Here is an 11,532-nt window from a genome sequence, read left to right on the forward strand (position 1 = left end):
GGGTTCGCATCTAGTGAGCAACATTCTATAAGTATTCTTTGACACCGCAAATGCTTCAACTTCAACAAGCCTCTCATTCTCTCAGCTGAACCCCACCCTTTCCTTTTTTCATTCTTTTTTTATATATTCATTCGTTCTTTTCATTCTTTACAGTCCCTCGTTCAAAATGAAGTTGCTTGCTGGTCTCGCTCTCGCCTCGATGGCTGTCGCCGCTCCCCTGGTGGAGAAGCGTGCCCCGACCCCTTTGAATGTTAGCCTGGAGATGCAGGGCAACTCCAAGATCAAGGCCGTCATCACCAACAACGGCAAGAGTAACCTCAAGCTGTTGAAGTCGGGCACTTTTCTTGATTCGACTGCTGTCGAGAAGGCTCAGGTGTACTCAGGAGGTAAGACTTGCTTGTGTTTGAGGGGGAAATAATGCCAAGATATGGTCTCCAAGAGTGCATGTCATGAGCTTGACGAAACCCCGAGAACCATGTAACCAAAGTCCCAGTTTCAAAAGATACAATCTCAGTATCGAGTTGATATGGTTCATTCTTCGGTGACTGGTCTTGGGGTTCTTGGCTCCCACATCCACCATCAACATGCTCTGCCCAGCCACTAACAGCCAACAGAGAAGAACATCCCCTTCGACGGCGTCCGCGTCGCCCTCGACACCAGCCGCCTGGAAGAGACTGCATTCCAGCGCATCCCCTCTGGCGAGTCCATCGAAGTCGACTTTGATATCGCCGAGTTCCACGATCTTTCCGCTGGCGGCAAGTTCAACATCCTCGCCGAGGGCGCCCTCTCCTTCGCCCAGGACGACAGCACTGAGCTTATCGGCTCTGTGCCCTTCTACTCGAACCGCATCGAGGCCGAAGTCGATGGTCCCCAGGCCTTTTCCGTCCGCACCGCCTTCCACCACAAGCGCACCCAGGTTCAGAGCGACTGCTCGGGTGACAAGCTCGCCATCACTCAGAATGCTCTGTCTCGTTGCTCCAGCATGGCCTCCAAGGCTCAGCAGGCTGCCGCTAGCGGTTCTGGCGACAAGATGAAGGAGTACTTCAAGTCAGACAGCTATGAGACCCGACAGACGGTTGCCGACGTCTTCGGCCGAATTGCCTCCGAGTGTGGATCCACCAACTCCGGCGACTCCCGGTACTACTGCTCCGACGTGTACGGCGCTTGCCAGAGCGGTGTCCTCGCCTACACCGTCCCCGGAGCAAGCTACATGGCCTACTGCGACCTTTACTTCCAGCAGCTGCCCGCTACCACGACGTCCTGCCACGGCCAGGATCAGGCCCAAACCAACGTGCATGAGATGACCCATCTTAACCAGATCAAGGGTACCTCCGACTACGGTGGCTATGGCTACAACTTCCTCCAGAGCCTGAGCGCCGACCAGAACATTAACCACGCCGACACATACGCCCTGTTTGCTAACGCCATCGAGCTTGGATGTTAGAGGAGACGTGCAGTGTTGTAGGGGTTTAGATCAGGCATGTTTGGGGTTATGTAAGGAATAGGATGGCTGACGGCGTTATGAGTGGCGTGAATAGATGTTTGTTGGGTCCAGCAAGGACTGGGTTCAGCAGGCTGTTAACAAAGAAAGTAAAAAAGACAAGCTGCTCGTGCGATGTTGACAGGCTCACTTTGAATTCTGTGTACGTGCGCCGCAGAATTAGGTTGCTCTGTGGTCAAAGCTTGCTCAACGAGCTCCAGTTCCTCGGGGGCAGAAAGCTCAAGCTGAGGAAGCTCGATCAGGACCTCTAAACAAAGAAACCAATCTGTGCAGAACGGGGCATACTGAACCCATCAAGAAAGGCCACCTAGGTTAGCCCTGCATGTGAGCTGGACCGTGATTCTGACAGGAACTAGCTCCAAATCCCTTGACGACAATGGGCAAATTCCAATTCCGTGAGCAGCCAAGGTGGAACATGTCGCTTGAGCTGCTTCTGCAGGATCTAACTAAGACCAAGGAACAAAGGAAGCTTGCCTCTCCAAGCTCATGCTCGTGCCCGATGGAGAAGCAGGTGGAGGCCCAGCAGGGGTCCTGCGGAGAATTAGATCTCTCGAAAGAAACGAAAGATGATCAGGTACCAGCAAAAGTTTGCCCAACGTCGGACCCTACCGAGGCATTGGTGATGATCACTCTGGGGTAAAACCAGCGGTTGTCGCTGCGCGCGTCCTCATCAGCCCAAAGCCAATTGTGAGGTCCTCTTGATCTACCGCTATTATTGGGCCGAGGCCGGCGAGTCGTGTGGGGATGGATCAGGTGTCGAACCAGATGTCGTGTCTGGCTGCCCGACGTCATCGCACAGGACGTTTCACCACCCGAGTTCCTTGCTTCCACGACGCTCAACCAGGGTTCAGCCATGCCGCCTGTCGTGCCTGTCGTGCCTGTCGAAGGGTGAAACGAGTGTTCTGGTTGGATGTGCCATTCTGCGAGGAAGCATTTGCGGATTCCCCGACGGTACGTCTCTGTATTTTGGGAAACGCAGTGTAAGTTCCAGAACGTAGCGGGCCAGGACCGTCGTGGCAGCTCAACAGACAAAGGGAAATTCCATCGCCATGGAGACGGCCGCCAGCATGATCGGGATGCTGCACAAGGCAACACCGAGCATGAGCGCAGACATTGGCCAATGCCCAACGACAGCGGCACTTGGAACCCGTGGCCCGAGGACAAAGAAATCACCAAAAGATGCCCGAGAGGCGGAGCTTTGGGTCGAAACTAGGCCCATCAGGAAGATGGCGGCATCAAAGAGAGTAGGACTACGACGACGCTAGAGCTCGGCAGCGACGAGAACGAGGTCGCGCATTGCAGGTGAGCAAGGGGGCACAAATAACAAACAAGTGAGAAGAGACGAGGATGGCGCTTTGAGGCTCGATGAGGTGTCGAGTGGCTCCAGGGGAGAGCCCTGCATGAGAGAAAGCCTGTTCCCCAGAGGGTTGCAGTTGGGTGTTAGAGTTAAGATGGAGGGTGATAAGAGGGAGATGGTAAGGCAGTTACCAGTGGAAAGTTTGGCTCTCACGTGATTAAAGAGTATCAGGATGATAAGAATCTGCCTGGTTTGGGGCTTTTACCAGCATGGATGCCTCATCAACATGCAAGATGATGGACAATTCCAAGAATATTTGTGTAATTCCTATCTCTCCCCATCTCACGCCTACCATCCATCACGCTTGGCCACCATAACCTCACTACACCCCAATCCCTGCGTTCATGTGCCAAAAAATCCGGCTTTTGGCTGCGCTGACCCACTTGGCCTTGGTTTGGGCGCAAAGCACGACAGGGTCAATATCAGAACCAGATATCAGCGAAAAAACATGTTCCAAGGGGAAAAGTCCCTTTCTCCTGAGTTGAACTAGCCGTGCTCGGCATGTACGCAATCTTTTCTAGATCCAGTTTTATGCATTGGCGTGCTTTTCTGACGCTGTGCCTGGAGACTCCATACGAGGCATGTAGTTTCCTGTGTGGGTGGCTTCACAAAGGACAGGACCCTGACGAAAGCACACTTGGGTCAAATTCCATCCACTCAAACATTTTCTTGCTAAACTCGGCTGTTTACCAGACTTCTGGTATCAGGTGTCTACTTCGCTGTTGTCTCGCAGTGTCTCACGCTGCAGCAACCTCCTCGGCCAACACCAAACAGCGTCAGGCCAGAGCCTATCACAGGCCCTCGTCAGCAGACACCACCACTACGACCGGCCAACTGGAGCGCTGAGCCTCCAGTGCAAAGCCTGCAGAGCCCCCGAAAGCCAGCGGCTCTGGGGGACCCTTGCAGCGGGGTCATCAGCCAGCGACTCGCTGGAATCTTCCGCCCTGTAAAGTCGCGACAAGCGGGGCGTCGCTGTCTGTCAACGTCATCGGCCATGCTCGTCCACCCTCCATCCGTCATCCGTGCTCATTATCGAGACTAACTCCCCTCCTGATCAACTATTCCACCCACCCTCCCCTACATCTTTTCCTCCTTCTCCTCTCCTGTTCCTCACTCTTCTGCTCTTTCCTCCATCACCCACATCAGACCAGACCAGACACGACTGAAAATCGCTTCTCGATTCAAGCATCGGGCTCTGATCGTCACTGACATCATCAACACCAGAGGCTCAGCCTTGTTTTATACTAGGGTCTAGCCTTTTACACCAAAGGCCCAGAAAGGCCGTCTTCTACTATACGTTTCTATCTGCTCGCAGCAGCCTCACAACACATTCACAATGGGCGAACGCTGGGATCGGGATCGTTTCATGTCTGAGCGAGCCCGTGACGACAGGTCTCGCTTTGACGATGACCGATCATATATGCGCGGCGGACGAGGCCGTGAACACTCAGATGAGCGATTCGATCGCCGAACAAATCGCTCTTTCGACGAGGATGACATGGTCCGAGATCGTCGCTACTACGGCGAGGAACCTCGCTACATGCCTCAACGAGAGAGAGAAGCACCTCCACCATGGGCTCGCCGTGGTGTACTAGAAAAGGAGAGGGAGCGCGACTACTTCCCTCGCCGCGAATCTCCTCCTCGACGGCCTGGATTCCTCCGTCGCCAATCCTCTCTTGACACCTTTGACCGTCGACCAAGCCGTCTCTTCCGTGAGCCCGAGGAGTACCCTCCTCCTGCTCGCCGAGAGGACATCCGCCGAGGTAGCCGGGATGAATACCGTGCTCCGCCTTACACCCCCATCCCGCTCCCCAAGACCCGCGGACTGCCTCCACCCCGCCGATTTCCCGACCAGGGTTTCTACGATGACATCAAGGTTGCCGAACCCGACTTTTACGGCGACGACGACTTCCGACCCTACCCTGAGAGAGTTCGTGAGAAGGAGGTCACCAAGTCTCGCAGTCGCCGTGCCGTCAGCCGTGGCCGCAGCCGAGACTCCCGCTCTACCCGCACTCGCTCCGTGCGAAGCAGCTCCTACGGGTCTTCCTCCAGTCGGTCTTCTAGCAGCAGCGGAGGCACTACTGTACGCAGCGAGTATCCCAAAAAGGGCAAGACTCGCATTCCTGCCAAGCTTGTCTCCAAGAGGGCTCTGATTGATCTCGGATACCCATTCTTTGAAGAGGTTTGTCAACATAAACGTCTCGTATCTATTAGTGTCTAACATGCAACAGGGTCACACTATCATTGTGCAAAAGGCTCTCGGCCAGGACAACATTGACGAGCTCCTCAAGGTCAGCGAGGATTACAAGAAGGGTATGATTCCTCAGCCATCTCTCAGTATATGTCTAACAAGCTCCATAGTTGAGGCAGAGATCGCCGCTTCTCGCAAGCCAGCGGCTGCTATTCTCCCTCCTCCGCCCCAGGCCAAGCCTCAACCACCTCCTCAACAGCTCCCACCTCAGCAGGCTCCCCCAGCCCCGAAAGTACCATCTCAAGCACCACCGCCTCAGGGCCCGCCTCAACAGGCCCCTCCTCCTCAACAGCCTCCGCCTCAGCAGGCTCCTCCGCCTCAAGCACCTCCAGCCGAGAGGGCACCTCCACCCCAGGCTCCCCCTCAGGCGCCGCCGGTTCAAAGGGCCCCTGCTCCGGCTCCTCCACCTCCGGTCCAGATGCAACCGATGCCCATGCCACCTCCTCAAGGCCCCATCTATATGAACCCTCAGCCTGCTCCTGTCGAAATTGTGGACGAGACCATTATTCGCGATGTTTCACCCTCCCGTTCTACGACTACAATGTCGAGTTGGGATTCCTATCATCACCATCACGAGGGCGAGCTCATTCACAAGTCTCGCTCCCGATCTCGTGGTGGACGCCGTGAGCTTCGTGCAGAGATTCGCGCTCTGGAGCGTGAGCTCGCACACAGACCCAGAGGACGGTCCAGCACAGGTGGTGAGATCGTCCACGCTGAGCGACTACCTGACGGACAAGTCGTCATCATGGAGGACAGGCTGGAGAAGGTGGTTGAGCACCGCAAGCCTCCGCGAATTGAAAAGGACAAGAAAGGTAGGCTTTCCATTAGCGTGCCAAAGTTCCGTTGAAGGTGCGCATTGGTTTATCCTCTCTTGAGAACGTGCGGCTGACCGAGCTGCACAGGACCTCCTCCCAAGCTCATGCGGGCCATGCTTGCGACCCTAACTTGAGGGGCATGTATCGAATGTATGAAATCACGTTTAACGGGAACAATAACGGAGCGAAATTGATTAGGAATCTATCAGGAGTTGGAGTCTTTGCGTATTGGAGGAGAGTACCGGATTGCTCGTGTCAATAACAGAACATGTTTGGTTTGGGGTTGGATAAAGGACAAGGAATGCACATGACGATATGTTACGAGACTGGGAGAGATAGACTTGTTCTGGGTATTTACTGGAAAACCACAAGAATTAGCGAAGTCATGACACCCAGTCTATTGATCCCAGACGGTTGGGGTTCCAGGCCTGTATCAAAGTTTGTGAATGTCTGACTATTTGCATGGATGGTGCTCGAATGAAACATCATGACTCGATCACGAGGCTCACCATCACATGTGCATCAGCAGCCAATGAGATGTCCCAGAAGTGTGAACTTGAAGATGGTGGATCTGGACCAGCACTAGCCGAGATAACCGTTGAAGAGCTCACTAAGCTTGGAGTCTCAAAGGTCACCTGGAAGTAAGGCTGAATGTGTTGATAAGAAGCGCTGGCAGTAGAATTTGTAATGTCACGGTGAGCGGGCGGGCAACTTTTACAATGAGAAATGCGTGAATAACAAAGTCGAAATTCCATTGAACCTGTTTACTCCATGCCTCCTAGGCCATCCTGTCTGATAAGAGAATCCCATCCATGGTCCAAATCACATCTGGGTATCGTGTATAACTCCCTTTCCCATGTTCCCAAGCTCGAGGTTATATCTGACACTTTACTGGGTCTTCTTGTTCACAAGACGCTGTCCCTGCGCCGTGTATCTCACATAGGCAAAAGCCGCGATGGCGCCAACAGCAAGAATAGCAGCATTGCCTACAACAGTCAGTTATTGTACTCAAGACAGGGTCGCTTGGGATTATCCATCCGTCGGAGAATGCGCAGGGGAGGGCATGAAAGCAATTAGAGAAGAGAAAGAAGAGCATACCGGCAACAAACTTGCCCACGCCGCCTGCGACGTCTACCAGACCTGAAGTGACGTCGCCGATGAGGTTGAAGAGGCCGCGCACAAAGCCTAGGAGTGTTGCGATGACGGAGTGGATGACTGCGTAGACAGTTCCGAAGATGGAGGAGAGGAGCTCGTAGATGGAGCTGAGGAAGTCGTTGATAGCAGTAGTGATGGCCATTTTGATGCAGTTGTGTGTAGATGGTGTTTTTTGTTTGACAAGTATGAAATGTAAATTCCATGTTCAATTCTGTACTCGTGCTTTTTATTTACATCTGTCCTTCTGCCCCGTTCCTGGATTTTTTGGGGCGCAAAGTCGTGACGTCGTCATGCTCACTTTCTGATGGTGTAAGTGCGATGTCCGTGTGACGTCACCTGGGCGACTTTCGTGGAGCTGCGATGAACCACGCGACAGCTTGGAGCCTACGACGGGGGCTTTATTGAGACATGTTATCAGTGGTCTATGGTAGTATTCTACTTGAGATAATATGAAGGGAGTGAAGGTTTTCTTGATGTTGGTATAGGGTTGGAGAGCTCGTGATCTAGGGTGGATGAGGATCAATCCTGGATCAGATAGATAAGCTATCATAAATGGACCGTGAGACGGGTTTCGGATAAGGCCTCCGAAAGAAGGCTGTGTCTGAGACGTTGAAGACTCGATCGTGTTGTCTACGACAAGAGTTGGTACGATTCATACTGAGCCACCTGTCGAGCCATTGTCTTGCAGCCGTTTGACAGAGACGATGAGGCTTAGCCTCATTGTGACGTGACAGAGGCGGATGTCGGGGCTAAGCCATTCCCGACGAATCTGCTGATTGATAGAGAATCCAATGTGGAAGAGACTCTCGAACGGTGGCTGCCAGTCTCATTAATATGGTGGACCTTGACGCCCTCTCTTTAATAAAACCAGCAGTGGAGGCTCAAACGAGCATGCATGATTTACAGTTCTTACAATGAACGAGGGCCTCGTGCTGGAAAGTAATACGGATGATTGTAACACCGAGCATTTCCCTTTCCAGTCGACCGCCCAGCCCAGCAAGGCCAGATCGGCAACGCTAGGCACAAGGATTACCGCGGAGCTGCGCCTACCTTTCACGTATGTCGAGAAACCATCCCTCCAAAGCTTTTGACTCTGGCCAAGGAGAAGAGAGCCTCGTAAAACGCCCTGAACAGAATCACGGGGTCTTGGCTGAGAGATTGAAGGGAAGAAATTACAAGTCAAGCGTTGGACGATCGTGGCGCCACTGCTGAGTAGGGCCAATGATGAAGTCGCTTTAACGCCTCTGCAGCACTTTACAGAGGCAGTGCCGGTACATCAGCGGGGCCTTCCATGCGCCCAGGACATCCTTGAGATGGAATACGCGTCCATGATTGGTCGTGCTTCGATAACCCCTGCATCCGTGCCTTATACTGCGGCAGCTGTATATTTCGTTCGCTCCTTGGGCGGTGATTGCCTACTTCAGCCCTTTTTCGCCAAGCTGAAAATCGAATGGGATTGCTTCTGGCGAAAGAGGCGTTGCTCTGAAACGAGACCAATAGAAGCTAGTAAAAAGAATGCAGGCGCCCAATGTAAAATGGTCCAAGGGCGCACATCGCGTTCGAGAGGTTCCTTTTTCCGTTCCTCCATCTTTATCGTTTGCGCTCCTCGAGCCATTGTTCGTTGGAAGTCATTCAAGGCGCGATTGCTCGTGTTTTGGGCACCTGCGACTCGTCGTGCTTTGGCAAATCACAGCCATTCGATATCGACCTGCCTGTTCATAGCTCACAGGGTTGAGCACTCACATCGCACAGCATCGCACACACTTATCAACATCGCATTTTCGACCCCCGACGAGGCTTGTCATCAACAACCATGGCGCTCTATGAATATGAGAAATATTTGATCGCTCGCGGCGCCTTGCTGGTCGTGACGGCCTGGATCCCCGCCAGCATCCTCTTCTTCTGCGCTCTCTGCTTGACCCGTCGTCGCAAGGATCCCGCGAGAACGGCATTCACCTACCTCAAGCTTGCTCTGCCTGTGTTTGCCGGGTATGTCAATCTCCGGATATCTCTTGTGGATGTGGCTAACATACCTAGCTATGCCTTCTTCGACATATGTTCAGTCGCCCTGACCATCGCTGTAGTGCGAGAACGAGACGATTACTACTACGGCTCGTACGATGCCATCCGTGCAATTCAAATCACCTCCAGCAGCACCGCCATCATCAGCAACTTCTTTGACAAGATTGTCGATATTCTTGTAATGATCATGCTCCTGCGCATCAGCACCGGCATCGTCATCGCCCAGTCTGGTCATGCTGGTCCCATTGGCAAGATCCTGCGACTTGGGTCCTACGCTTTTAGCACCCTGCTGGCCATCTTGACAATTGCTGCTCTCGGTCTTAATATTCGCTTCCTCGCTACCTTTTATGGTGATTCTATTTATGTCAGTGACTCGGAGGCGCCTGGTGAGGATGCGTACAACAAGGCCCGGCAGATTGACTTTGCGTTCCGTGTCTTGGTCTTTGTTGCGGCGCTTGGAATTGTCGCCCGATCCGTCATGGTCAAGATGCAGCCAAAGGCCGAGAAGACGCTCTCTTGGGTGAGTTTACCTCTCATAATGTTGTTCCAGCTACTAACTCGACGCAGTGCTCGACCATGCTCATCGCCATGTCCATCGCCTGGCTCCTGCGCACGACCTACTGCATGGCGTCCATCGCTGCCTGGTCCGACTTTTCCAATAGCAGAAACGACAGATACGAGTACTACTACAACATCCTTGACGTTGTCTTTGCTGTCTGGCCACAATTCACCGTCCTCTGCATGATCTTTGCCTTGGGCACCGCCAAGGCCAAGGGGCTCTGGTCTACTCCCCAGCCTTTCAATGCTCCACAGGGGAACCAACAGACGGCTTGGGGGTACTCTTACAATAATGGCCCTCAGCCGACTGCGCCTCCAATGGTCCAGCAGCAGCCTCAGTTCCAACAGCCCCAACAGCAGTATCAGCAACCACAGCAGCATCAGTATCAACAACAATATCAGCAGCCGCAACCAGTATCTCCAGTCCAACAAGGCTGGCAGCCTCAGCAACCTCAGCAAACATACAGCGCGTACACCCCCTCCTCGCCCTCGCAGACGACAAGGTCACCCCCTCCCCACGAGGAGACCATGGGCTTCAACCACCAAGCCGACGGCACGCCTCCATCGGTTTCACCTCACCCATACGGCACAAAGGCCGGCATGTAAATGGTGATCGGGGTTAGGATAGTGGAAATTGCAATTTGATCAAGTTTGGGAGACACGGCTGATAACGACGCGATTTCGGATTTTCTTGTTGATATAAACGAAGTGATACCATGAGATCTATGATTTAGTTTGCTGTTGTTTGGGATTTAATACGCCCTTCTATATCATGTATTGAACAACGAAATGTCCGTTTCGCCTTGGTGATTCAATCTAGTCCACGTCTGAGAACTCGGGGGGAGCAACAAAGGGGCCGGCCTCGCCCATGGTGCCAGCCACGTATCTATAGAAATCAGTACGGGAGTGGTTTTGGTGTCGGGGCACAAAGGCAACTCACTTGGTGTGGCTTCCTCGCGCGGCGAGCTGACCCTTGCTGTTGGTAAATGTCACCTGTGTAAACGCCAAGGTCTTGCCAATCTTTTCGCAGATGGCGGTGCCCTTGAAGGTGTCGCCCACGCGGCCACCGGGGCTTAGATATGTGACTGCTCCGAATCAGATACATACACGGGTGGCGCAGACTTGGGGACTTACCGTTGAGGTCGGTTGACACTCCGGTTGCGAAGCGGCCCGTTGATGCGACGGCAAGGGAACCGCCGAGGTCGACTAGGCTGGCGATGGTGCCACCGTGGATGGTTTGAAGGCGGTTCTGAAGAGAGTTATTCAAGATGCGTTGGCAATATGTTCGAGGGCACGAACGGTGTGGTCCTTGTGGATATCGAGCTCAAAGTCGACTCTTCCCTCAGCGGCGCTCAGAACACGGAACTGTGCCGTTGTCAGCATTGACCGTGGCCTTAGAGTTATAGTCAGATGTATACATTCTTCCCGAGAAGTCTGTAAAGTTGTTGGTGTTAGCAGTTCGTCCTGCGGTCGTCTCGGAGTTGCATGTCCGGGTGAGTTTGTGATGCTATTTAGGCCACGTACCGAGGCTCGAGACCAGAGTCGGCCATGAAGGAGCGCACCACCTGAGATGAGGCAAGATGTTAGTTTTAGGGTTGAACAAGGCGACAGGACCAAGAGGGATGCAATTGATGCCCTGAAGAGTCGACGCGACTGAGATTGCGACGGGAGATACGCACCGCCTTGGTGAACTGCGTGGGGTTGAGCTTCTTGGCCATCGTGAGAGAACAGATGAAACAGTCACAGCGACAAGGTCTATGAAGCGGTCCGAATGACAGAGTCCAAAGTTTAGCTGTTTCTGGCCCAGCTGCTCTACAATGTTTTGATGCAAACTCCAACTCGGCTACTATCGAGATAGCTTCCCCTCGAATAC

At 53.4% G+C, this 11,532-nt stretch overlaps 5 protein-coding genes across 5 annotated transcripts; 3 read left to right on the top strand and 2 right to left on the bottom strand.

Moving 5' to 3' along the window:
* Positions 1 to 166: 166 nt before the first annotated feature.
* NECHADRAFT_36693 (uncharacterized protein) lies at positions 167 to 1,444 on the top strand (the record flags this gene model as incomplete). Its single annotated transcript, XM_003052396.1, has 2 exons — positions 167 to 386; positions 615 to 1,444. 2 exons carry the CDS (start codon positions 167 to 169, stop codon positions 1,442 to 1,444), a joined length of 1,050 nt encoding a protein of 349 aa, XP_003052442.1.
* A 2,650-nt stretch (positions 1,445 to 4,094) lies between these two features.
* NECHADRAFT_99498 (uncharacterized protein) lies at positions 4,095 to 6,377 on the top strand. The gene is made up of 4 exons (XM_003052397.1): positions 4,095 to 5,040; positions 5,090 to 5,171; positions 5,220 to 5,921; positions 6,012 to 6,377. The coding sequence occupies exons 1-4, from the start codon at positions 4,195 to 4,197 to the stop codon at positions 6,056 to 6,058; spliced, it is 1,677 nt and encodes a 558-aa protein (XP_003052443.1). The 5' UTR covers positions 4,095 to 4,194; the 3' UTR covers positions 6,059 to 6,377.
* A 260-nt stretch (positions 6,378 to 6,637) lies between these two features.
* Positions 6,638 to 7,254, bottom strand: NECHADRAFT_102467 (uncharacterized protein; the record flags this gene model as incomplete). The annotated part of the gene is made up of 2 exons (XM_003052866.1): positions 6,638 to 6,910; positions 7,023 to 7,254. Coding segments are annotated over 2 exons (342 nt in total), but the record flags the coding sequence as incomplete, so codon positions are not given.
* A 1,638-nt stretch (positions 7,255 to 8,892) lies between these two features.
* Positions 8,893 to 10,265, top strand: NECHADRAFT_77412 (uncharacterized protein; the record flags this gene model as incomplete). The annotated part of the gene is made up of 3 exons (XM_003052398.1): positions 8,893 to 9,068; positions 9,117 to 9,621; positions 9,669 to 10,265. 3 exons carry the CDS (start codon positions 8,893 to 8,895, stop codon positions 10,263 to 10,265), a joined length of 1,278 nt encoding a protein of 425 aa, XP_003052444.1.
* Positions 10,266 to 10,475: 210 nt separating this feature from the next.
* On the bottom strand, positions 10,476 to 11,377 carry NECHADRAFT_77413 (uncharacterized protein; the record flags this gene model as incomplete). Its single annotated transcript, XM_003052867.1, has 6 exons — positions 10,476 to 10,545; positions 10,600 to 10,744; positions 10,794 to 10,908; positions 10,959 to 11,052; positions 11,184 to 11,224; positions 11,339 to 11,377. The coding sequence occupies 6 exons, from the start codon at positions 11,375 to 11,377 to the stop codon at positions 10,476 to 10,478; spliced, it is 504 nt and encodes a 167-aa protein (XP_003052913.1).
* Between the last annotated feature and the right edge of the window lie 155 nt (positions 11,378 to 11,532).

The sequence above is a fragment of the Fusarium vanettenii genome (assembly GCF_000151355.1).
Source record: "Fusarium vanettenii 77-13-4 chromosome 3 genomic scaffold NECHAsca_2_chr3_3_0, whole genome shotgun sequence".
NCBI lineage: Eukaryota > Fungi > Ascomycota > Sordariomycetes > Hypocreales > Nectriaceae > Fusarium > Fusarium vanettenii.

Coding starts and splice junctions, on each gene's coding strand:
- NECHADRAFT_99498 (XM_003052397.1), top strand. CDS start 4,195: ATGGGCGAACGCTGGGATCGGGATCGTTTCATGTCTGAGCGAGCCCGT. Junction 5,041..5,089: donor GATACCCATTCTTTGAAGAG/GTTTGTCAACAT, acceptor AACATGCAACAG/GGTCACACTATCATTGTGCA. Junction 5,922..6,011: donor AATTGAAAAGGACAAGAAAG/GTAGGCTTTCCA, acceptor CGAGCTGCACAG/GACCTCCTCCCAAGCTCATG.